The sequence below is a fragment of the Lithobates pipiens genome, unplaced genomic scaffold, assembly GCF_037356315.1.
Source record: "Lithobates pipiens isolate NorthernLeopardFrog02 unplaced genomic scaffold, aLitPip1_a1.2 Scaffold_18, whole genome shotgun sequence".
NCBI lineage: Eukaryota > Metazoa > Chordata > Amphibia > Anura > Ranidae > Lithobates > Lithobates pipiens.
The window spans coordinates 149796783-149823666 of record NW_027507758.1 but is presented as its reverse complement, the minus strand read 5'-3'; the positions used below and the strand labels follow the sequence as shown (position 1 = coordinate 149823666).

The 26884-nt window shown below is 39.1% G+C and overlaps 1 protein-coding gene across 12 annotated transcripts in view; it reads right to left on the bottom strand.

Moving 5' to 3' along the window:
- ARID1B (AT-rich interaction domain 1B) overlaps positions 1 to 26884 on the bottom strand; it is a 527934-nt gene that overhangs the window by 53029 nt on the left and 448021 nt on the right. For all 12 annotated transcript variants that reach the window (XM_077486264.1, XM_077486251.1, XM_077486257.1 and 9 more), the window contains one exon: positions 8205 to 8338. In XM_077486264.1, coding sequence (XP_077342390.1) covers positions 8205 to 8338 — 134 coding nt within the window. The remainder of the gene's footprint in view (positions 1 to 8204; positions 8339 to 26884) is intronic.

Sequence of the window (26884 nt, the reverse complement as noted above, 5' to 3'; positions counted from 1 at the left end):
TACTTTTGTTAGATTTTGTATATATATACACACACATAAAAATGCAAAATCGGCAGGCAAAGCAGACTGATCACAACAGCTGTTACTTAAAATTCAATCTGGCCATATGCATAACATTCAAAAAGCTGCAATAAACAAGTGTTTTCACACAGGCAGCTGTCAAACAATGCTTCAAAACATATTTTACAATAGGAAGGGAAATGGTCAGGTAATTCAAAGAGGAAAAAATTTGCTATTGACATTAAATTTGACTATTCCACAAAAGCAAATAAATCTCTTAGGAAGGGCAATCTGCCATCTGTTTGTTCCAGGTAAGAGTCACAGCTTACCATGTAAAGAGCAAAATCAATAAATGTGTCTATTTGCAGGCCACAATCTAAATGTGCAGGAGTCATTTTGTGTCAGTATGCCAAACAAAACCCATAAAGACCAGCTTAAATAAATATCATAGTCGAAAACTGCTCTTATACAAGACTGTAAGGTTGTCATTTGGACAACTACACATATACGGTAATTGTTGGCTGATGCAAAGTTATCTTGTACTTGGGTCACATATTTTACAGAAAATTTGACTGTAGGTTTATTTGCTTGTTATAACAAATATGATTGTTTAGTCCCAGAAATCCATAGGGAATTTTTTGTGTATTGCTTTGACTTGTATACCTACATCAAATTTAAAGCATGGACCCTAGAATTGCATATGCTGAGCTAATGTTCTCACATCTTCTAATTTGGAAGAAAAACACAATTCAACCAGAGAAAGAAGGTGCAAAAAACTGAAAATGGACAGTTAATGCTATTGAGTGATCACTGCAGCTGTGCTCAAGTCAGAAATTAGATTAATTTTATCTTTATTGCAGCTTTGCTTTTGTATAAATCGTGCATATAATTCCAGCTAGGACTGCAGCCTCTTGGGTCAATAACATTCTATGCAACTTCACTTTCTCTCTTCCTGTACGAAGACAGCAAGAACCTTCAATGGGTGCACTTCAGGAACCACAGAACACCTTGTTTGAAGAATAATAATGTCATGAACTGATGTTCCAAGAATATAAAATCAGTCTTTAACCTAGAGGAAAAAAATGGAAGATCTAGGCTCCAAGGCCATACCGCTTGTATATATTTTAGTTAAAAAACTGTTCTGGTTCTTACCAAGCATTTCTGATTCAAAGTATGTTAGATTACTATGGGGTTTGCTGTGTACATCATGTAACCTTTAAAAAGTTCCCTTTTGAACCAAATGAATTGTATTATAATACTAGATAAAAGTCATGAGATTTGGTAGAACATTTGTGAGTCATTATTCATAATAAACTCCTAAATGCTAGTCATATACAACTTATTTCTAATATATTAAAGCTTTCAGCTGAAAAAAAAAACATATACCGTACTTATGCATTTATACTAGTATCTTAAGGTAATTTTTCAAATGAAAATATTTCAAATGAAAAAAAAAAAAGAAAAATATATCACAGGTAGCACAGATGTGGACAATCATATCTATGCACACTGTATTAAAGTGGAGCTAAACACTCCTACCATTTTCAGCCAAGGAAGCTGCCATCTTAGCTTGACCTTAGTTGATCTTCAACTGCCATGATGTTGCACATGTGATCAGTAATAGCACCAGCCATTTGATGGGTTGACAATTTGGTTGAGAGCTTAAGCAAATGGGACAGTTACATTTCGTGCTGAAATATAACCATTTTTTTAAACAAATAAAGCAATGGGTCTAGTTCCGCTTTAATTTGAATACGTTTCTCTATTCCCTAATGGAATGTGATGTCATATTACTGAAATATTGTTTTGCTCAAAACTGCCATTTTCTTCAAGAATGTTGACCACATAGTACACTAGTCTACCACAACTATTTGAGTTACGGAATATCCCACACCAAAATCAAGATACAGAAGACAATCAGCATGTGTAGTAGCTAAGTATCTCCTCAGAGAAAATATCAGCTCACATAGATGTACGTAGACCTGGAGTTTTAATAACCAAAAAAGTGATCTTGAATTATCATGGTTATCGAGTTCTAACACATCTGAAGCTGAAGACCATCCTATGTGGATGTATATATACAGTATGTGCATAGTATTCATTTGATTACTTTCCCTTAATGCAGGGATCTCCAAACTACAGCCCTCTAGCTGTTGCGAAACTACCTGTCCTATGAGGCATTGTAAAACTCTGACATGCACAGACATGACTAGGCATGATGGGAATTGTGGTTCCTGAACAACTGGAGGGCCATAGCTTGGAGACCCCTGCCTTAATGGAATTTTTGAATCGAAACAAAGTGAAAAATGTGATTGGATCCCTTTATGGAATGCTTTGTCATTATGATGAATGGTCAAGACAAGATTCTGTCTCCAACTTTCCTTGTCCGGCATTCCAACCAAGTGCTACTGTACACACAGCAATCCATGCATACATTCAATTCATACAGTGCACTGTTCCACCACAATAATCCAAGCTATATTCAATACAGAGAGCAAAGATTCAGAAGACACTCTGCCTAGGTAACTCTTTGGATGTGTTTTCGTTAGTCAAAGCCAACAACCTATTAGGCCAGGCTTATTGACCCATCATAAAATGATAAAGCCTGCAGTACACATTCCTGGTTAAATATGTCTCTTTGCACGAAGAATCAGAATTTAAATGCCTTTCATAAGTTATGCGCTGATAACATTACATCAAGAATAAAAATATATTCACATGTAACAACTAACACTCTACTCTTACAAGGGACAAAGGGCCTGTGATGTACAATACTTTTACTAAGACCCGCTTCACACTGAGGCCACGGCCACTTTCAAGTTTTAGCGGCACTTTTGTACCACCATTTGGGACGATAGCGGAGCGCTTTTAACCCCAAAAAGAGGTTAAAAACTCCAGTTTTGTGTCACTTTTAAAACCCTTCTAAGGCGCTTTGAAAGTGCTGCCCATTCATTCCAATGGGCAGGGGTGTTTTGGGAGTGCTGGATACAGCCCCAAAGATGCTGCTCGCAGGACTTTTTTTTTCCCCATCCCGCATGAATGAGAGGTGGTTTTCAGCTGCTTAGCTATTTCTAGCGCTAAAACACCTGAAACCCACCCCAGTGTGAAAGGGGTCTTAGGAAGGCACATTTCAAGGGTTAGTTCAAGAGTGGTCTTGTTCATAAAGGTGATTTTATGCTGCACGATTAAATATGGGCTATTAGATCATGGAATGTAGTATATATAAATATAAAGTATTCATTAATTTAATTGGCCAAATCTTTTCAGTTGACTCAAGCAACAGAAAATATATTGTCACATATTGGCAGCGATGAGATTTGAAACTGCTGTTGTCATACCTTGAACTTGTTTGGAATTAATATTGTAAAGGTCAGTAGCATTACATTTTGATGTGCCTGCAGACATGAAGCTTTACAAGCTTAAAAAAAAAAAAAAAAAAAAAGACACTAATCTTGTTTGGAGTTAACATTTGATGTTTAAAACCCACAACATTTGGAGGTGACTGAAGACTATCCTAAAAGAGTGACTTTAATTTTGATTATTATTTTAGAATCCAACAGATTGGCGCTTTTCAATAAGGATGACTTTCCTGCCCAGTCAATTGAAACATTTTTTAAGGGATTAAAAAGAGAAATCATATATGGCAGCTTCTAATTTACTCTATAGTTTAGTATAGTATATCTTTTGACTAATCCAACAAATGCTTTGACTATGCCACAGATTTCCAAAGCTATGGATGTACAGTTTGTAGCATATAACAGGCTTCGTTCACTAATCTGCATATGTGAATTTATTGAAATTTGTGTTAATACTTGCTCCTAAAAATTCTCAATTCACAGACAGAAGTATTGCTTTGGCATGGAATTATTTTTCTGCATGGGGGGCAGAGCAGAGAGATGATGATTGACAGTCACCAGTTCTCTGCATGCTGAAGATTGAGAGCTGAGCGATCAGCAGTGTTTAATCGCTCAGTTCTCAGTCTTAGAAGCAACAGGGGACAGCTGCAGCTAGAATTGGTGCCGCAGCCATCTAAGTATGACTATTTTATAATCCCATATTTTTCTCTTAATGGGGACAGAGATAAAAACACAACAGAAGCTCTAACCCTATTCTGCTTTATCCAAAATAAAAGGATTATTTTTGAAATGTAAATTTAAAATGGCTGCGTTCATACTGTCCATGTTTAGGCACATATTTTTTTTTTTTCATTGAACTCAATGTAAACACTTGAAAATACATGCTGCAGTATTATCCCTGCAATGTTCACTTGCTCGCTTTAAAGTTTCTCACAGTATTGGAAGTTAAAACCAGTATCTTACAGTATCTTATTAAATGAAGCACATGGCCAGAGGACATGTTTTACCAACAGTAAGCACAGGGGAAAAAAAATCCTGTATTCAATTAAAACAGTTCAGTGGCTAAAGGCAGCAATGAGAGATCAAAGAGCTTTATTTTAAAAGCTGTTAATGTTTTGCTTTGGCTGTCAATATGCACACTGCTGGTTATTAGAAGTTGCTCCAGTTTAAAGGATCATTTTCAAATTAACACGTGGGTTTTCGTTCTCTGTGGTGGCAAATCAGTGGTAATAAAATAAGGCTCAGTGTTGGGTTTATTTCCAAAGAGGAATCCTTACAAATCTGCCTAGACCCCAATTCAGCAAACAGAATACTTCATGTTTAAATACTACCTTCCCTTATATCTCTCCATCAATTTCATGGCCCAGTGCGCTGTTGTCTAAGTGGCAGGAAAAATGGCCAATGTGCGCCTAACACACACAGAATATGTATAACAGTTTTAAAACAAAAATACATATTCAAATTGTACAATAAAAAAGTAGTATTAGGTGAAATCAATGTGGGAAGAAATCCAACTTGAACAGGTAGAAGCATATGCATCATTGTTTAACCATTTGAGGTCCGCGCTATAGCCCAATGATGGCCACAGCATGGACCTGAACTTTCGGGAAGGCCGTCATAGGACGTCCTCCCCTTTGTGCGCTCCCGACGCGTGCTGTGATCACCGAGTTACCGAGACTCAGGTGATCACCGATCCAAGTAAGGCGCCGATCTTGACCCCTTACCACGTGATCAGCTGTCAGCCAATGACAGCTGATCACGTGTGTAAACAAAAGCTTGGTAATCGGCTTTTTCTCCTCACGCTGACAGCGTGAGGAGAAAAAAAAAAGGCGATCACAGGCTTATGCTCAAGGGACATCAGTCCCGAAGAGGAAGGAGGCACATCTGCCTCCTCTGTGCCTGCAAGTGCCACCTGCCATTGCCCACCACTGCCACCTATCAATGCCCACAAGTGCCACCTATCAATGCCCATCAGTGGTGCCAATCAGTGCCACTTAGCAGTGCTGCCTTTCACTTTAACCTATAAGTGCCCAATACTGCCACCCATGACTGCTACCCATCAGTGCCCATCACTGCCACCCATCAGTGCCACCTATCAGTGGCACTTCTCAGTGCCCAACAATGCCACCTATCGATGCCCTTCAATGCCACCCATCAGTGTCCACCAGTACCACCTATCAGTGCCCATCAATGCCGCCCATCGGTGCCCAACAGTGCAGCCTCATCAGTGTACATCAATGAAGGAGAAAAATTACCTGTTTGCAAAATTTTATAACAAAAAAATTGGTCTTTTTAAAAAAAAATTTAACAAAAAATAAAAACCGCAGAGGTGATCAAATACTACCAAAAAAAGCTCTATTTGTGGGAAAAAAATTATAAAAACTTAATTTGGGTAGTGTTTTATAACCGTGCAATTGTCATTCAAAGTGCATCAGCGCTGAAAGCTAAAAATTGGTCTGGACAGGAGGGGGGTTTAAGTGCCCAGTAAGCAAGTGGTTAAGGTTTATCTGTCCCAAACAAAACAGTACCGACATGCTCCAAAACTATAGTTTCTGGTTCCGGCTATGTCACTTCCGGTGACATCTACTTCCAGTGATGTGGCCCGCCTGCCTTCTTGCCATAGCAGGCGAGAACGTACCAACATGGATTCTACTGTTACCCTGTTCCCCAGCATAACCCGCATGCCTGTGGTATGAGACTGGTCATCAACTGGTAACCACCGTTCAGCTTAATTGTTTTTTAACCATGTGTGGAATAAACCAATACTGTTTTAATGGATACACTGTCCTTTGTGCTTCTGATATTACTGCCGGTCAGCCCTTTGAAGTCTAACTACTTCATGCATATATGACACCCACATGTCGTTTCAGGAGTGCCTTGTCAGTGTTATGTTTTTATCCAGAACTATGGTGCCTGTGCATATCTTTGTTCTGCAGGCCAGGTGACTGTAGGTGTCAATTTAGCACACATCCTAATAGCGCTGCTTACCCGGTCTCATCCTTCCTCCTGCATGTTACTACTGGATTATCACTATGAGGGCAGCCTCATCGCCAATAAGAACATACAGAAGATGTGAGAGGAAGGAGCTATCAATTACTATTTAACAGTAAATAGTCACAACTTAGTTATAGTATACCGCGTTTAATCTAGTATACCTGTCATGAACTTGTGCAATTCAAATGTATGTAAAAACATTAGCGTCGCTGAGGTTGCTTGACAATCTTGACATCTATTGAAATAGTCAAGCTTGGCCCTATTCCTTCTGAGCCTCTCTAATGCTCATTTAATCTAATTTGCAGAGAATGTGTGGCTTAGTAGGTGTGAGTAAAAAGGTCCAGTTTCACTTTTATAGGGAAGGTCATAATTTGCATATATATTTATTATAATGAATCTTAGACTCTACTGCTAGGTTTAACATGTGGTTTCCAGTGAAGATAATCACAGCTTATGCACTTTTTCATTATACTGCTTAAATCATTTAGGTTTGTATTCAGTTTTCTTTCACTGCAACAACTTTCTTCTTCTTGTTCACCCACTAACAATATAAAACATTAAGAGCAGGGTTCTCAAACTGGCAGCCAACCAGCCGTTGCAAAACTACAAGTCCCATCATGCTTGTGGAAGTCATGCTTGTAATTGTCAGCCTTGCAATGCCTCATGGGACTTGTCGTTTTGCAAGAGCTGGAGGGCCGCCAGTTTGAGATCCCTGGTTTAGAGGCTTTCTAGTATTTAACCATAAAGGAGGAGCAAGATAAATAGGGATATACTGTATAGGTTACATTAGGTTTTGCTTTCGATTTACGGCATGTAGGTAGACTGGCATGGATAACTTTGAAGCTATGATAACTATGGATGTTATGAAGCAGAACAAAAGCAGTTTGATAAAGGAGCTAAATTCAAACTATGTATAGTTGCATTAGGGGTGGTGTCAGATCTGATACAGTTTTGGTGTTAAACATTGTAGTGTTGTAACCTAAGTATGGTTATTGGGTTACTCCTTGCTATAGGTCAGGGATATGCAATTAGCGGACCTTCAGCTGTTACGAAACTACAAGTCCCATCATGCCTCTGCCTTTGGGTGTCATGCTTGTGGTTGTCAGAGTCTTGCTATGCCCCATGGGACTTGTAGTTCTGCAACAGCTGGAGGTCCATTAATTGCAAATCCCTGCTATAGGTGATCACCCACCACTAGGGAGGATCATTGATGAAAAAGCGCAACAGATAATGCAGAGAAAAGGAATGCATCAAAAAAACGGTCAGGTATGGTGAAATCCATTAATGAAAGTCAATAGCGAATGTGTTTTGGAAGTTACACAAATCCCCCTTCTTCCAATATAAGATTAGAAACACCAACAACCTTTCTTTTGCAGTCCACAAGAAGATCAGCTTTACACCCAAAAACATTGGTTATCGACTTTAAATAAAGTACAAATTTACCATACCCAATTGTCTTTTTGACCCATTACTTTGGCGCTCCAATCCATCTTCAAGATTCAAGCTACATGTTAGTTCCATAACCTAAAAAGCTGGTTATTCTAGGACAGTAAAAGGAACTAGCCAGATGTGACTAAATGAATATGGAATCAAATGCAGTGTTTGCACTGTAATGTTATGATATACACCAACCTTATATTATTATAGAGTTTTCATAAGAAGTGAAATATCTTTATATCAGAAGTACAGGGGCATGCCCGTATACTACTTTTACACAGGGAAGACAAAACCATTTCCAATCACATTTGCATTAGATAACCAAAAACAGATTAGGATCTCATGTGCGTGAGAAAAAAAAATAAAAACAGATTCCAATCTCTTATGTGTTTAATGTAAAACAAACATGGAATTTACCTGCTGAACTGTTCATCATATTGTATGGGGATGATTGTGGCGTCATCATGGCAGCATTGCTATTTAAGGTCTGGCTGTATGGAGAGTTGGATCCCATAAGGCCGCTCTGGTTCATCCCAGGAAACCCGCTTTGTCTGAGCAAGAAGATGACAAGCAAAAATTTAGCATTTACAGTATAACACAACATTGTACTACATGAAATATGTCTTGGAGCTATCATAAGTGTTATAGATTGACTGCAACTGAACAGAGTTTAGAACTTTGTGTATCTATGTTATGTTTGTATAGTAGTTGTATATCTCAAAAAATCATCACAATTGAAAAATATATCAAGACAAAACACTGTCCTTGGAATCAGACTCTTGTAAGGTGTTCTTCACATATCTGGGTGGTTCAGCATCTGTCACAGAACATTTAACAAATGGCACTACAAGGAAAAGTGTTTGCAATGCCTGTCAAAACACGGCGTGGGGAAAAAAAAAAGTTAAATGGGTTTAGAAATATATAGCTTAGTTAATTAGAAAACAAGAGAAAAAACACAAACGTTTGCTTTGTAATGCAATATATCAGCTGTTTTACAAGACGTGTCCGTGAACAGTTAGCAGGCATCAAGGTAAAAGCTGTTTGGATTCTTGTTAATTTTGAAAAACAGCTTTTGCTCTTGAGAGTCACAAAAGAAGACTGCTAAAAAGCAACACGCAATACTTCCAAGACATAGAAAGCCCATCCTTGAATTAGCTGTATAAGTCACTGTTGCTGGTTGCGCTTTATGTGAATAAATTGTAAAAGTGAATCTGTTACACATGAAGCAAGATCACAGCATGTTCAGCGGCTAGAAACAGTATAGAGATTCATTTTTACCATTATAATTATGCTGCCGAGTAATTGGCAGTGGTAAATTAGAGATTGTGACAACTATTTACAGAGGCCTGTAATCAGGTAACCTATGCTGGAAATAGCAGACATCACACTGTGCCTGTAGCCATCTTCAGAAAACCTTCTTGTGCATGCCATGATAGCATTCAGGGTGTGTGCAAAAATCAGTTTACTGTAGGTGCACTATTGCATCTCACAATTCAATGCCCTTCGAAAGGACAATGAGGAAGTCACATTTCGGTGTAACATGTGGGGCGAGGGTTGGTGGTTGGGGTCACACCTTCAATTAGGGCACATAGGGCAAATTTTCAGATTAGAAAATAGGAAGAACTTTTACATGCACACTTTATTGGGTCTGATATTAGCAAACACTGTCAGTTTAGTAACTCAATCCTAGTGACTACCTCACTCTAAATTAGTCTTTGTAACAGAAAGCTGCACAGTATTAGTAGCTTGTAAGAGGGTTTTGGGGAAACTGCAGAATACATCCATGATGAATCTACATTCAGAGGCCCTAAGCATAATTCCAGGTTAATATTCAGAATTTCCTGCATTATCACGTGTTGCTGTATGACAACCAATTCATTTTAAATGGTCTGTCAATACACCACAATGAAGAATTTATTGGACCTGCACCATGTTTATAATGCTGTGCACCACAAAACATGGCATGTGCATTATGGTGTGCTGTATAGGAAGACCGCTACCTGCTAATGTTCTTCTGCTTGGGCATACCATTCTAAACAACACCATTAAAATGTGTACTTTTTGGTATGTTCCCGCAACACAAAAGGCGTCAAGCTAGCCTTAGGCTGGCCACAGATGGATTGTAATTCGATCAGTTTAGCAGGGATTGGTCGAATTTCTATTCATGGTGGTTCGCACTTGACAGAAGTCTATCGTTGGACTGAAAAACTTTCATTGGATCAGCATCTGCTGTGCTGACCAGTGTATTCTAAAAGCGGAGAGTCCCCACTGTTAGAATGCAATAGCGAAACAAAAAGACGCCACTTGCTCACACCTATAGCTGGCTATCGCAGTAAGAAGCTTGGAAGGCTAACAACAGATACAAACAAACTCAAGGATAAACCAGAGGAAAAAAAAAAACAAGCTTTACTTACCACCAGCCCACAGACAACCAAATAACCTGTCTAACAGTATGTGTTAAAAGCATACCCCCTTTTAACGCATACTGTTAGACAGGTTATTTGGTTGTCTGTGGGCTGGTGGTAAGTAAAGCTTGTTTTTTTCCTCGGTTTATCCTTGAGTTTGTTTGTAGAATGCAATAGCACAACATGGAAGATTCCTCCATCCACCATGTGGATGGCAGAATTAATTCGATTTTTTTTTTCTTTGCTAGCCCACTGGCTGATTGAAAAAACGTGATTTATAGTGAACCTTAAACATGGATGCTGACAGATTCAAAGGAAACATGATGCTTATCTATCTAATATACTGTATATCTAATTATTGTACTGCCACATGCCCAAGTACTCTTGTCTTGGTAAAATAACGTATTAAAACTGGTTCTCTGAGCAAACTCATAACATGGTTGTTTGAAATAATTAGACAAATATGAATACACAGTAAAACAAAATGGCTAGAATATTGACTGCATGTTTCCATGTAGTCTACAGTTGTAATTAGTCACATTTAAATGGGCTTGTTCTGCAATGTGCAAGATGTTTCATAGCTTTTCCAAGCCAAATCTTCAGTTCTGTTTATCAGAAATGAAGAAGAGGCTTGGATAAGCTAGAAAATGTATTCAACATTATATAACAAGTCCAGTTATATGTGAGGTGCTGCAAAGACTCCATGAAGCAAACCACGTTTGTTGGAAGAAATATTAAAGAGAAAATACCAATTTTTGGCCATAGGTAAAGGAAAAGAAAGGGGGGAGAAGTAGATGGACAAAAAAACTGTAAATGGCAGGCAGCAGAACATTAACCTGGCAGAAGACAGGGCTGAATGGAAAGAGATCGTGGAAGCAAGGTTTTAGGTTTAAAGTTCACCATAGACCACAAGGAGTCATGGTAGTAGTAATGGTAAAGACCCTTGTAAAGTCTGAGACTTAAATTGCACAATAACATTCCTTGTAACATTTGTGATTCTGTTTGAAAAAGAAAACGTATCTATACCCAAAACTTTCTTTTTAGTTTTAAATGGAATGGGGAAAATGAGAACTCCTCTAAGGTTTTCTGCTATTAGAGAATTTTTTTCTTGGGCATCAGGGAGGGAGAACACAGATGTTGCATTGCTGGAGGAGGGCACACTGAAAAGGTAAGCATACCATAATGTGCAAGTATGCTATTGTCATTGTGCAATGGTCAACCATTCTAAATGAATGGCACTGCAACTCACTACCACGTATTACTGTATATGTATAAAATGTGTTCTGTATCTGAAAACTTTCTTTTGGGAAAAAAAATGCTACAAAAAGCAGATCTGGCAGGGCTATAGTTTATCCCCACCTCTGTCACTGTCACTTTTGTAGGACAGCTTTGTATACATCTGATTGTGCAAAAAAATTAAATAAAGCCATGTTAAATGAAAAAAAAAAAAAAAAAAAAAAAAAGAATGCACTCCTCTCTCCATGGATGTGTGATACTTGCAATATGAATGAAAGAATGCTAAGGAAAGACTTAACATGACAAATTCAGATCCACATAGTATCGCCCCTGACGTCAACTGTGAAAAAAAGCCAGGACTTATGATGTATGACGTCAGCACACTGGATGCCGCAGCCATATATTTGGTTTGAAAACAGTGCTTTATTTTCCATTCACGTGTAAGTTTACTACTTAATAAATGTAATCCTTTTTATTGAAGGCATCACACTATGGAAATCTTTCTAGGTATATTTTTATGAGGATGTGTCCTATGCCGGTTGACTCTTGCTGACCAGTGAGAATTTGATTAAGCCCTGGACAACCGTTTGCTAAGCTAGCAATGTCACTGAAGTTATCAGATCTGGGTCTGATATTATTGGGCCTTTTGTGACCAATCTGGGGGGTCCACTGCTTCTGGTAAGCTGCGCGGCTAGATCGCGGTGGTGCAGTGTGCCATCTTCTTCACATTGAAGATGGTATCGGGTTCTCTTTTTACATCTACTGTTATTGTGGACTCATTTGTTTAAAACAATATGAACCATTTTATGTGTTATATGGATACTTTATTTTAGCGTTGCATCTATTGGTATTTTTAGATCCACATAATATGCTTTGAAATGATTTACTACCTCACAAGAATACTGGACATTACTCTCATGTTAAAAGATTGTTGAGCTAGGTCTCAGGAACACTGTTGCTGACTGCACTGGTCAAGTGACACTGGTAATCATGTGGTGGCGATGAGGAACACTGTTGCTTGCTAAACTGATCTAGTGACACTGCGACTGGTGTGGCGATGATCAAAAGCGCGGTTACTGGCTGCACTAGCATGGTAACACTGAGTAGTGTGGCAGTGGGAGTCAGGTGTGACCCAACTCACCCCTCTCACCGGCTTCCTTATATCTTCCCCTACGTACCTGACCTACCCTTTATCTTCCAGACTCATTCACCACCTACCTCTCAACCCAATTTCCAAACACCTACAAATCTTCCACCTTCTTTAACCCTACCTTTGTTTTGCTCTACCCCTCCCCTGCTCCATCTCTTTTCTTCTGTTACTCATTCCATGTACCTCTTCCCACACATGGTTTTACCATATTTTTAGCTTTCACACTCAGAAAAACAAAAACGAAGTGTAGAGGAAACGCAAACACATTTCTCTACAGCCCAAGTTAACATGAGGTAGGGCCAGTTGAAGTCATGTTTGGTATTTTAGATTGCCATTGAACTGTAACCATGATGCATTTCAAAATGTGTGTTGTCTCCTTTAGTTCAATTCAAATGGAATAAAAAAAAAAAAAGAAGGAATGCATGCATTAAATATTATTACTACACTACTATCTGCATATGGGTATCAGAATACAACAGGTTTCACAATAGTTGTCCTCTACTGTCATTTAGAAGTGATAGGCATTCTTTCATACAGGTTAATCAGTTGGTACATAGTGTCATCCCTCAGATAAGACTCAACAATGTGACAAGTGGAAACTAAAATTGCACAAAGCCTTTCATTTCAGGACTGATGCAAGAGATAATGACAATAAAAAAAAAAGCATACATTCCACTGCTATAAACATTTATTTGGATAATATGCCAATACTTTTGAGCACAGAGTGTACAATTTTTTGTATTTCTCTCAGTAAAAGCATTCCTGCAGCTCGTATGAAAGTCTTTGTAACCTTCACAACTGAACTCTTCTAATTGTAAAAAGAACATTGAATAGTGTCACTGATATAGGTTTTGTTACAGTATTTTATAAGCCCAAATGTAAGCTAAATGTATGTAAGAAAAGCAGTAGTATACAGTATATGATTTCAATTATCGATACGGAAAGCAAAAAATACTAAGGGCATTACACAAAGAAGCTTCTAGATACAGTTTCAATCATTTTTATTCAATTTAACAAGTAGCTTACATTTTATTGTTCCACCCACACAGGGGGAAGCTTCTAGATTCAATAAGGGAAAGGGGGTGGTGACTATCGTTAATATGAAAAATTACTTAAAATGATTCTAAAGACAATTTTGTTTTAATAAAAAATATGTTATACTTGGACCCCTTTAACACTGGGGCGGTTTTGCAGAAGCTTTAGCACTGGAAATAGCCTCTGCTAAGTGCCTGAAAACCGCCTCCCAATCAAGTGCTTCTTTTCACACATTCCGAAAAATCCTGCAAGTGGCATCTTTGGGGTGGTTTGGGAGCGCTGTATTTAGTGCTCCCAAAATGTCCTGCCCATTGGATAGAATGGGCAATTCCTGAAAAGCACTTCGGAAGCACCACAACAGGGGAGTTTTTATCCCCGTCATTGGGATTAAAAATGGCCCACTAGCAGCTGAAAAGCGCTGCTTAAACAGCGCTAAAGTGACGCTGAAACAAGCTAATGAGGCCACGACCCCAGTGTGAAAGGGGTCTTACTTGCTCTGTATAATAATACTGCACAGAGCTAGTCCCTTACCTCTTCTTTGGTGGCCCCCCACTGGCACTATCCTCTCCTCACTGCGAGTACCCATATAGTAAGCCATGTGCTATGGGGGCACCCATGCAGGCATGCTCCTGCACCAGACTGTGTGCGTCTATAAACACATACACACAGCACGGCTTAGCCAAATCCTCCGCTCCCTTCTGACAGGATTTGGCTGACAGCATCAGGAGCCAATGGCTCCCACTGCTGCTTATGTTTCCTGGGAGATCAGGAAGCAGAGGGTGCTGCAGACAGAGGGATGACTTTATCAGGGGTCATGTGACAGTGACAAACAAGTGCGGGAAAACAAGGCACCAGAAGTGACGTAGGCAAGCTTGCAGCTCCTTTGTTATATGCCTGTTTGATGCTTCTTATTGTGAGTACCTTGATTTTACTTTTACCGTTTTGTCAATAAACATTTGGAAATACTACACTATCGTGCATCCCTTTCATTGACCACCTTGCACTTTATTACGCTCGGTATTTAGGTTCATAGCGCAGCACTACCTTCACTTTATATAATGTACAGATAGGCTTTTAGCAGAGTTTTGGAGCTGCTGCATTTTGGTGAGCTTCAACCTCGCTCTCCTGAACACAGAAGAATCGCATTCAGGATGGAAACGGTCTGACCACTGGCCGCGGGAAAATGCAAAAACGCACCGTGATTTTGCAATATTTTGTGTTTTTTTCCCACCGCTGCGGTAAATGTAGACTAGTGTACGTGAAGCAAAAAGCTAAATACATAGTTAAAATATGTTTATATGAGAGCTAATTTACCTACCAAGCGATGTGTTATTTGTTCAGCGAACCCAGGAATTTACACTGCACTGTCAGACAGCACACATTGGTGATCAAATATTATCGCAGTTAAAGAGGAACTCCAGACAAACATAACAAGATAAAATGTAACAGCCCATTTAAAGATTAAAAAAAAAATTGTTGCAATATTTACTTTAAGTTCAAAGGTTTTGCCTGCAGTACTACTTTTGAAAAAAAGATACCCTCAGCCTGATGGCTAGCATCATTCAATACACTTCTTGTGAGCTTAGGTCATTCTGGACCCATCCAGCCTGTTGGACAGTGAAAGTAGATGCAGCACACTAATGAGTTCATATTTCTGCCAATCTTTTCCCACCTTCTATCAGCATGCTCTGTGTCAGTGCATGAGCTGATTGGCTTCTTCCCCATACTGTAGCCCTGCTGAACAGGGACTGCAAAATGATTATATTGGGCCAAATTTAGATCCTTACAATATAAAAAAAAAAATACATCTAAGGTTTGTATGGATTTTTATGGATTACAAAGCTACATTAATTTGCTATACCTGCCTTGCTATAAATTTATTATGCCTGCCTGGAGTTCAGCTTGGACACCATGTAATAGGAGCAGCAAATCACTTACTGTATAATATAATGCTTTTTTTAAACAAAGGAATACATATTTGCATTAAAAAAAAAAGAAAAGTTGACTCCTGCTTTTTATTTCTGACCTCTTTTTTTTTTTCTACTTTTCAGTCCCGTTCCTTCGTCTCTTTTCATCTCTTTTAAGTTCAATGATATTTACCTTATGGATGCAAGTGGAGAGTCATGGAGCCTCTCGCTTTATGATACCAATGTGGGAGCTATGTAAAGTGACCAGATGAACCTTGGTGATAAGTCCCCTGACCTCGGGTTACGCTAAAGGCACTACAGTTTGATTGAACGATTTTATCTTTAGAACTGTTTTTGTATTACAGTCATATGGATCTGACAATTGGCTAACTTTGAGAGTGCATGGATCTTTGTGTATCGATATATTATCTGTACACTAAGAAAATGTGTTCAACTTTTGAATAAAAATCTATTGTTAAAAAAAAAAAAAAAAGAAAAGCGAACTTACATTTGTGTGTTAAACCAGCACACCTGCAGGTATTCCAAAGTTCTGGGTGGGAGGAATACCTGCTTCCCCACCAACCAGACGCAGCGGTTACTCCTGCCGATTCATATGTCATTACAGGTCATACATGTTGGTGGGATGTATGCTATCTACCCAAAAGGGGCTAAATGTGTGTAGGGTCAGTGTACATGCAGGGCTTTATACATCTGAGGACTAGATGGACACAATACCAAATGCTTTAGCACAGGGGTCTCAAACTGGCGGCCCTCCAGCTGTTGTGAAACGACAAGTCCCATGAGGCATTGCATGGCCGACAGTTACAAGCATGACTCCCACAGGCAGAGGCATGACGGAACTTGTAGTTTCGCAACAGCTGGAGGGCCGCCAGTTTGAGACCCCTGCTTTAGCAAGTAAAGGAGCTCTTTTATATACAGTATATTTAAACTGTGTACTTATCAGTTTTCCCGTATCACAGCTTTAATGGTTCTGTTCTGAACTAAACTGTTACTGAAAATAAAATCTCTTCATGCTGTTCTCTTCACTGAAATCAACCTCCAGGTTTTGCCTTCTATATGCAGCTTAAGCTTTCTGCTTCTGACAAACATCACCTACCACTGAAGTAATGGCATATACTGTTGTAAGCATTAAAGGCTAACTCCACCTTTTAGACCAGGTTACATCCCTATATAGGATGTAACATGGTTGCAAACTGAAACCCCCTCTGTGCTGCTGACCCCTGTATCCTGCCCTACGGACTCCTGTCCTCTGCGCTGCTGATGCTTGTACTCTTACCTACTGACTCCTGTCCTCCTGCTGACTTCTGTTCTTCGTCCTGCTGACCCTTGAATTCTTCCCTACTGACCCCTAACCCCTAAGCCCCCCCCCCCCCCCCCCATCACCGTCTCTAACAGAATGTATGGGTTTGTCCTCCCTTTGCACAGCCACACCATACATTCACAGAGATATGAATGAACGAACTACAAGTCCAGCTGCCACAGCAACTGAAGTTCAGTGCATTGGTTATCATGCTTGTAGGTCCATTGACTCACTATCCAAGCTCAGTAGCTGAAAGTTTGTATCCAAGTATGGACAAGGATCTGGAGGAGTCTGCAGAAGCCTGTGCATTGCACGTGCAATCCACTGACCACTGTTGCAATTCTTTGCAGGCTCATTTGCAAAAAAAAACAAAAAAATTATTTTAAAAAGGTATACTTAGCTTTTAAACTGGCTTGATATTTAGTTATTTACCATGCAATACTAAGGTCCTAGATCCTACATTGTGCATGGGCTGTTTGTATTTTCTGTCTCTATTGGGTCTGGAAATATCTTTCCATACCCCACTGAAGCTGAACTCCAGGAAAATACCTAAACTCAAGGCTATAATAAATACACAGGAGTGGTTTTACCTGCCAAGGGATTTGTATTTCTGTTTAACCTGTCATTGGAATTACTCTACTCTAGTTTAGCTAGACCGCAAGGACAGCCGGATAACATGATTTTTCTGTGTGTAGTTAAGCAGCGCAACCAAGTCACCTCCCAGCTCTGAACCTGTGATTGGGCAGCGAAGGAGTAGCAACAGACTGATGAGGTCATCTCATGAACAGCAGGTGTGAAAGCAGGACACCTGGCTGACATTAAAACATAATATTGCCTAATGACAATAAAATTCTATTACACTCATTTTTTTTTTTACATCTGTTGTTCTATATTATCAGATAAACCATGGCTCTGTTTTTTTAAGAATCTTTTTTTATTGTTTTCACACTTTTTTTTCTCTGTGCACGCTCCCTATCCTCCACTAATGCACCTCACTTCTATTCGTGTAGAGCAGGGGTGTCAAACTCAATTTCAGCATGGGCCACATCAGCAGTATGATTGCCCTCAAAGGGCCAGTAGTATCTGGGGTGCACTGTGTACCTAGTGGAGGGTCCAGGATTAAGCTACGTACAAAGTACAGTGTACAGGAGTGGGTTACATACAGAGTGCAGGGTTCAGGAACGGTTTCCGTACAAAGTGCAGAGTTCAGGAGTGGGTTACGTACAGATTGAAGGGTTCAGGAGTGCTTTATGCACAAAGTACAGATTTCAGGAGTATGCTATAGATTGCAGAGTTCAGAGGTGCACTACATACAGATTGCAGGGTTTACAGGTGCGCTAATAGAGAATGCAGGTTTAGGAGTGTGCAACTTCCCCCAGCTCTTGTAATTCTCTATGTAGGCAGCTCTAGTTTAGCCCTGTGTAGGGGGCTCTCTACTAATGTATTTTGCTCTGCCTCACCTTACAGGGAAATCATTCTGGTTCTCACATTCTGGAAAGCTGTCCCCGCTGTGCAGGATCTCTTACATCCAGAAGCTGCTGAAAGCAAAGCTGTCTCTTGTAAGCACACAGCACAAGTGACAGCAGGGAGCGGAGGGTGAGAGCCAGAGGTGGCGGAATGAGGTTTCACTGGGTACAGGCTGCAAAACTTGGTGGGAGGACCACATGACAAGACCTGGGGAGCCTAATTTGGCCTGTAGGCCTTGTGTTTGACATACGGACTCCTGTCCTCTGTCCTGCTTACCCCTGTACCCTGCACTGCTGAATCCTGTCTCTTGCCCTACAGAATCCTGTCCTCTGTGCTGCTGACCCCTGTACTCTTACCTACTGACTCCTGTCGTCCTGCTGACCCCTGTACCCTGCCCTACTGACCCTTGTATTCTTCCCTGCTGATCCCTGTATTCTTCCCTACTGACCCCCTGTTCTTCATCTTGCTGATCCCTGTCCTCTGCCTTTGTGAGTCCATCTTCTCAGCCATACTGACCCCTGGGCCCTGCCCTGATGACCCCTTTTAGGTACAAGGAAGCCCAGGTTTTGTACACTCCTTAAACCCCTCCCACTGTTTGGCCACACCCACATTTTCCTACTCCATTAAGTGTCCCTCATTTTGAAGTTCAAAAGTTGGGAGGTATGGAAAGGATGGCTATGTTCACATACACAAGGAGAACATAGAGAATGAACATAGCTACCCTAGAACAGTAAGTCTTAGAACAGCAGAAAAAAAAAAAAGAAAAAAAGCAGCTTGCATTTATAGGATGAAACAAAAAGGAGAGAGAGAGAGAAGGTACATTATAGTTATATATAAGCATATTGCATTTATCTTATTTTATAAAAATGTGAATTTAGTGTCACTGTATTTAAAATCTGCCTAAAGTTAATCTATATAACCAGTATGATCCTGTTGGAGTATTACTTTGTGAGCACCTGAATGGTCCACTGCTTTCTGTAAACCCCCAATGAAATATATTGGTGCCAAGTCAAAGAAAATAAAATGTGCAAAACATGATATACTGTTACAGAATAACTGTATGGGGGGGGGGGGTGCACACACTTCCTAGAGCTCACATTAATGCACATTTGATTTGAGAGCTGCATGCTTATTGAATATACTTGCATCTCTTTTTGTGTGATTTTGATGAGCATCTGAACAGACATGTAGAATGGATATGCGGCGTATAGTTTTGACATAAGTTCACTTTGATCTTACAAGGGTACCAGTTCCTGTGTCAAGGATTTGTTTTTTTCATGTTTCAGCTCTCATAATGAGGGAAATTTGAGATTTTTTTTCCATCCTAATCCAAGTTATTTATTTTCCTAATATAGACCTTACAGTATATATTTGATTTAAAGTGCAACTTCAGCCAAACACCTAAATAAAGAGCTGATGTACATTTGAATTAAAGTGTTCCTGATGTGTGCCTGCATGTACAAAACATTCTCCTTGTAGTGCTTCCTTTCTGTGAAATTCCTGGTGTTCCTGCTAGTCTTCTTCCTTCCTATTAAAAACTGGCCACATTAAGCAGGAGAGCACGCCATGATCAGTTCTCTAGCTATGCTGGGAACTTTCACTGGGAAGCTCAGTGTACTGTTGTGTCTCCTCCCCCAGCTCTTATGCAGCTTAGAACAGAGGGAACAGAGAGAATGTGATCACTCATAAAAAAGGGGGAAAAGTATTTAGAGTGTTTTATTTATACAAAGATGTTTTACCTTTCATTTCTATTTTAAACTGAATGGGTTGTTTTACAAGGTGATCGTTTGCAATCACTTTGTTTTCCTTTAAAAAAAAATTGAAATCCTGTTCAGCCACTGCTGTGATTTACGTAATTCCTGCCACATTCAACAGCTAGCATACTAACAACAAGTTAGTATAAAGTGGAAAAGACCAATTAAAATTGCCCCTACTTCTCCTCAATTGACAGATATATTGTTTAGTTTTACATGGCATCTAACACAGAGCCATGCTTACTTTATTCTACATTCCTGTAGTCTTTATAAATGATAATTTATAGGTTGCAACTATCTGTCCCCCAAAGCTGGTCTTCTTCCTGAATTTACCAGTACAATGCAAGATACATGGTCATGTCCCACCCTGAGGAAGGATGCCATGAGTCCAATATTCTACTTTTCAACCCAGGAATTTGTACAGGTACATCTAAATCATCATGAACAATGCAGGACAGGGCACGATATGGCCACTGGTCTTGCATTGAAATGATGAGATTGGTGAAAGAGGTGATGACAAAACCAGCAAGAAGAGTGGCTTTTTGGAATCAGTCATTACAACTGGAACTAGCGGGGGGGGGGGGGGGGAGACTGCAGGACTATGTCAAAAACAAGCACCATATTCTTCATCTGCTGGGGAAGTGGGGATCATTTTTAGTTAGGCGTTAACGTTTCTTTCTTAGCTTCCTGTGTCACCTGCCTGCTCAGTGGACAATAAATCCACATCATCATACTCTCGACAGCAACCTAAACAACTCCATATCCAACTCCCACTGCCGGTAAACATATTAAATTGGTAGCTTTGTGTAAAGCAACATAGCTTGTCTAATTGTAAATGCAGTTATGACTAGGCTGACATTAAATGTCTTTGCATATTTGGCAAAATAGACAAAAGATGCCTGGGGCGAGTGTTTTTTTCTTTTGTCTGGGTGGAAAGGCACCAACTATTTGTTATGGTTTAAAATGGAAAAAAAGTAACCTTTTTAAAGCAAAACAACTCAGATTTCTTGCCATATTGCTTCACTTCTTCCCAATACCTTTAGGTTTCTAGGCTTTTTTCCATGTTAAAGAGGAAATTGGAATATGGATAGATCCTGCTTACAAGCCTACACAAGGTTTACTAACAAAGATGAGTAAGTTTATCTACATAGTTCATCATTTGACAGTTCATTAAAGCTCAGATAACTTGTATGTCTCAGTTGACAAAAATATACAGCTCATCTGTCTCTCATGACTATACTCTGCTCACGGATGCGCAGAGACATTTTCATACTGAAACCATTAAACAAAATGGACCTAGAAAGCCCTTCTAGGTCTTCGCAAAGTAAAAAAAAAATTGCTTTATTGACACACAGCTAAAACAGAGCCTTTGTCAAGTGTGTGCCAGTAAAAGCTGGCTTGTTACTTTGCCCGTTTCCTCCAGCTTCTCTTGGGACACCAGAAATGTGGAAGAGTCTGATGCCGAGTGGTATATTGTTGTTTTCTGGTTCCTACTTTAGCTGATAAACCATATGACCAGATAACTAGACTTACATTCTACTGGCTCTTTTGATGTGGGGACAACTGGTACATATGGATGAATGCTTTGCCAAAGTGTACCCTTTTAGGTCGAGGGAGTGAAAATTTTTACTGTGATCTAAAAAAGTTTTGCTAAGTAAAAGATAAATAGAACCAAATACGATGCAATGTTTTCCTAACTTGCTCATCTCTATTCATCAACAATATGTGAGATGCCAAGGCAACAAAACTTTCAACTGCAACACAACAGTAACTAGCCAAAAAAATACATTTGGCAGACTAGGATTCCACAAGGCTACTGAATTTCGTTTGCAATGTCACCACCCACTGAGAACCAGAAGTCCGCTCTACCCCAGGACCGCCTTATACATACAGTGCTGATGTATTTTATTTGTATGCGGGTAGTTTAATTGATTTAAAAAATCCTTATTAAGTAGTTATACACTATGTGATGTACTTGCCATTCTGTGCTTCTGTGAACTGAAAGTGACATCCATACCTGAGGGTAGTGGAAATATCCTCTAAAGGAACAACCATGTTTGATCTGATCATACCTAATGTTATGTGACTTCTTTGGTTTAGAGGGTCAAGCTTATTTCAGTAAAGCCTTGGTGTGGCACCCAGTGGAGGAACACCTGTGTGGTATTTTTCATTTTGTGATGGGGTTTGTCACATTCATGCATCTGTGCACAAGCAGGTTATTGAAAGGAAGTCCTGCTTGTTTATTGTGGATGTTAATTCACAGTTGTGTGGACACTTCCATCATTTTTGTGTGCTTCATTATGTGTTTTTGATTTATATCACTGTGTAATTGTTCTTCTGTTTAATTCCAATGTTGATATTAGCACAGCACTTTTTTTATTCTATTACCAGATATGTACAAGTACATGCTACTGCCCCTTTTGATGTGGGGATAACTGCCACATATGAATGGCTGTTTTGCCAAAGGGTATCCTTTTAGGTAGGGGGAGAGCACATTTTTAATTTGATCTAAAAAAGTGTTTTGAAGTAAAAGAGAAATAGATTTAGAGAACCAATTTTGATTAAATGGTGTTTCCTAATGTGCTTATCCATATTTGCCAACAAAGGCAAGGCAAAACATTCAACTGTGGACCCAACAGCAACTAGCCAAAAAAATCCAGGACAATTGGCAGACTATGATTCTACAAGTCTACTGAATTTGGAACATACAGCACCTAGTTATCAAATATATTAGAAATAACATCTAAACCAACTTAACTCTTCTAGGCAAAGGTGATAGGTTATCCCTACAATTACAATGGGGAGGAAGAAAAGGATCATTGGAACCCATGCCATTGATGGGAAGATTTTTTACACAAATGACTGTTATTGAAAGCAATTTGGCAGATACGTCTGGCAACATTGTGTTTTCATAATTTGTTAAAGGAAGTCCACATTATCTTTTTATCACTTTCATATTTTCATATATTTAATTTCTGGGCAACAAAATTAAAATAAAATATTGGTAATCTTAAATTGCTGACTTGTAATACCTGTAGAAAAAGTTCAAAAAAAATTGTAGTTGGGCAACTGGTATTTTTGGAGAGATGCACAATCAAGATGTTTCTTCTTAGAAACCCCTTTAGGACACACATCATTTTATTCAAAAATAAATTCACTAGTCTTTGTGGCATTCTTAAAAGCTTGGTATTCAGAGCTAAACAGACATCAATTCCTATTTTTTTTAACTGGACATATGTTTTTGTGACAAGCATCAATAAAACATAAGTAGTAGTGGTAATACGCATAAGGGGAAAAACAAAGAGGATTCCCTATTTAATCAAAGGACAGTAAGGCCCCTTTCACACTGGGGCGGTTTTCAGGCGTTACATCGCTAAAAATAGCGCATGTGTAGCGCCTGAAAAAAACCGGCCCCTTTCACTCCAGTGTGAAAGCCGGAGGGCTTTCACACTGGAGCGGTGCGCTGGCAGGACAGTGAAAAAAGTCCTGCTAGCCGCATCTTTGGAGTGGTGAAGGAGCGGTGTATTCACCGCTCCTAAACCGCTCCTACCCATTGAAATCAATGGGACAGCGCGGCAATACCGCCGGCAAACCGCCGCTGCAGCGGCGCTTTGCGGGCAGTTTTAACCCTTTTTCGGCCGCTAGCAGGGGTTAAAACCACCCCGCTAGCGCCCGCAGACCGCCGCTAAAGCGCCGCTAAAAATAGCGGCGCTTTACCGCCGACGCCCGCACCGCCCCAGTGTGAAAGGGGCCTAACACAAATAAGTGCACTGACGTATGTAGAGTAGCAAGCACAGGTCTGCTATCAAAAGCAATCCCAGGGCAGTAGATCCTTTTGCAGTAATGCCCTAGAACAGTCTTTTTCAAAAACTGTGCCATCAGGTGTGCCTTTGCAAAATGCCAAACAATTGCCCAAAAAGTGTATACAAGCCAGCAGGTGGATTAACCCTGCCTTTTAGTTACACAAAGCCACACGTTTTAATTGTACACACCATTACAACATTCCAGCTGCCAGAGTCCTAACAACCAATAACCAAAATATCCTTTGCCCCTACCTTACCCCTCTCTGTCAGCACTGAGGTCAAGTTAGCTGTGTGAGGGAGGAAAAACTGAGGGAGAGTAGAATACTTGTCAGTACAAGTGTGTAAATGTATATTTGCTTTAGAAGGGAGCCCACTGTTTTTTTTTTTTTTTTTTTTTTTGCAAAGTGCTCTATGATTGGATGAGGTGGTATCACAATCGTCATCATGTCCAATCAGAGAACGCTTTGCAAAAATCTGGAAAATGCTCTGTTGAATGGCACCTGTGCCAAGCAAGCGACCCCATGTTCACTATGCAGCAGGCCAGCCACTTGGCACAGTACTCAGAAGCTAGTAGTGACCATTGCAGTAGCAGTGCATACTATAGTAATTTCTAGCTTCCATTGGGATCAGTCAGGTATGGCACAGGCATACTTTTATTGGTCCAAGCTGGACCAATGTAACTATGCAGAAATATCTGTACCTAAACTTTACCTCTAAAAGTGATCAGAAAATTGTTTTCTAAGATGTGTGATCACTTCTACTGTGGACAACCCAGTGGTGTCTACTGGTACCTTATAGACACTAGGATGGTATCCAGTTTGAACAAAAATTGTCAGACTGGAAGACTGTCATTCATTGTGTATCTTAAGAGTTGAATAACTTTTAACAGACTAGGCAAACAAGAAAGAAAAAGTCGTTTGCGATCTTTTAATTTTTTACTAATGTTTGAGTATTAAGGTAATTATAACTAACATTCTAAGGTAATGATTGTATATATTTAAATTTAATATAATTTGAATGTATTAGAGTAAAACTTGCCATTTTTTTTTTTTTTAATGGAAGTACAAGGTTTATTTGGATACAGTCAAGCACAACGTCTCATGAATTCAAGCTATTGTGTTTGAAAGGATAAATAAAATTTGAGAGGTCAAAAAGCAGAGAGACATCAAAATCATAACTTGCAATTTAAGTGCTACAGTGCCATGACAACCAGAGAGCCATTCATAAAGCCTACTTTACTGTCCCATCTTATTGTTCTTCTCTTGAAGGCCTTTAGAAATTCTCCCAAGAGAGTTAACTGCATTGACCTGAAGTTATACTTTTTATTCTTTTCCACTAACACAGAATATAGTTCTCTAGTGAGGGAACAAAAACATGAAAAAAACCAACAGAGGTTTGAAGCTATTGTTGGTAATATTGCACCATAATCTAAAGAATGAATTGAGCGTTCTCTATAGACAATAAGGCACTATACCGTTTTAACTAGTCAATAGAAAAAAACGAAACAAAAAAAGTATATTATATATATATATATATATATATACACACACATACATACACACACGGTATTTGTTTTCAATTCCTAATTAAAGTGTATATATTTTAAAACAGTCCCAATTTATATAACCCTGCTAGGATTGGACTCACTAGGAATTAAATGTGTTAATTGCATACTATTCATAAAAATACATTGGATGTCCAGGATGCAATGCTAATCCATTTTACATGTCCATAGTAGCTTTAGCACTATGGACAGTGCAGAAGAAATCATTCAAACTCTGGCAGTAAGTTGACCCTTACATTCATATACCAAAAAAAAAATCACCACACATGAAGATAAATATACAGTCCAAAGCATTACATATTTCATTTATCTGATTAACTCACTGATACTTCGTGTACTCACTTTTGTTGCTAGTGGTTTAGACATTAATGGCTGTGTGTTGAGTTATTTTGAGGGGGCAGAAAATTTTCACTGGTATACACCTGTACACTCTACTTTACATTGTAGCAAAGTATAATTTCCTCAATGTTGTCACATGAAAAGTTATAATAAAATACTTGCAAAAATGTGAGGGGTGCGCTCACTTTTGTGAGATACTGTGTATGTGTATGTATATATATATATATATATATATATATATATATATATATATATACATATACATACATATACACACACACAATTTTATCTTACAGGCTATTACCTAATTTCATAGGCTTTCTTTGCAAACTTACTTTGTCTGCATATTTTTTCTCTTGATGTTTGTTAACCCTTACATTTTTCAATGAAATTAACAAACACTATAAAAATTATTGTATAAAATGATTCTAAAAAGTTTGCCAGTAAGTTTTATGAAAATTAAAGCATATACTGTATTAACTAAGCATTCACTAAAATACATGATCAACAAAGAACAAGTGAACTGTTCTGGTGGGAGTTGAAGGAAATGTCTAGTTCATGGCCAGCAAAATCCACACAGAAAGGATAACAAAACTCTTGAAAAATAAACATATAAATTCCTTTGCTACAAAAGCAAAATGAAAAGCCTGACCTGGCACAACACAGTCGTAAGATTTTTAGATGGCTACAAAATGTGTCCTTGCATAACCACAAGATTGTCCTGCTCTGCAGAATATAAAAAGGTAAATGCAATAGCATTGAGGCACCAAGCTTTATCACGTCATTAAATGAGATTTCTAACCGTAATAAAAGAATGCTTAAAACCTTGCAGATGGCTGTCTTGCTAGGTTCACATCCAAGTGACATTTTGCTGACCAGAGAAGGTCACAAATAAAAAGAACAAGTGCTCGCTTGATCGTCGAATCAAAAGATGGTCTATGCTCTAGATTAGAAGTGTTTTTGTGTGTTAAAAACGGAAACAAAATATTGTATTCTACAATACGCCATAAAACAATGTATGTTCTGAGTTAACAATTGCTTTGAAAACTCAAATCTGCTCTACTGGTCTGCTATACACGCCTTGGACAAATCTCAACAACTAGGAGCCAGCTTTAT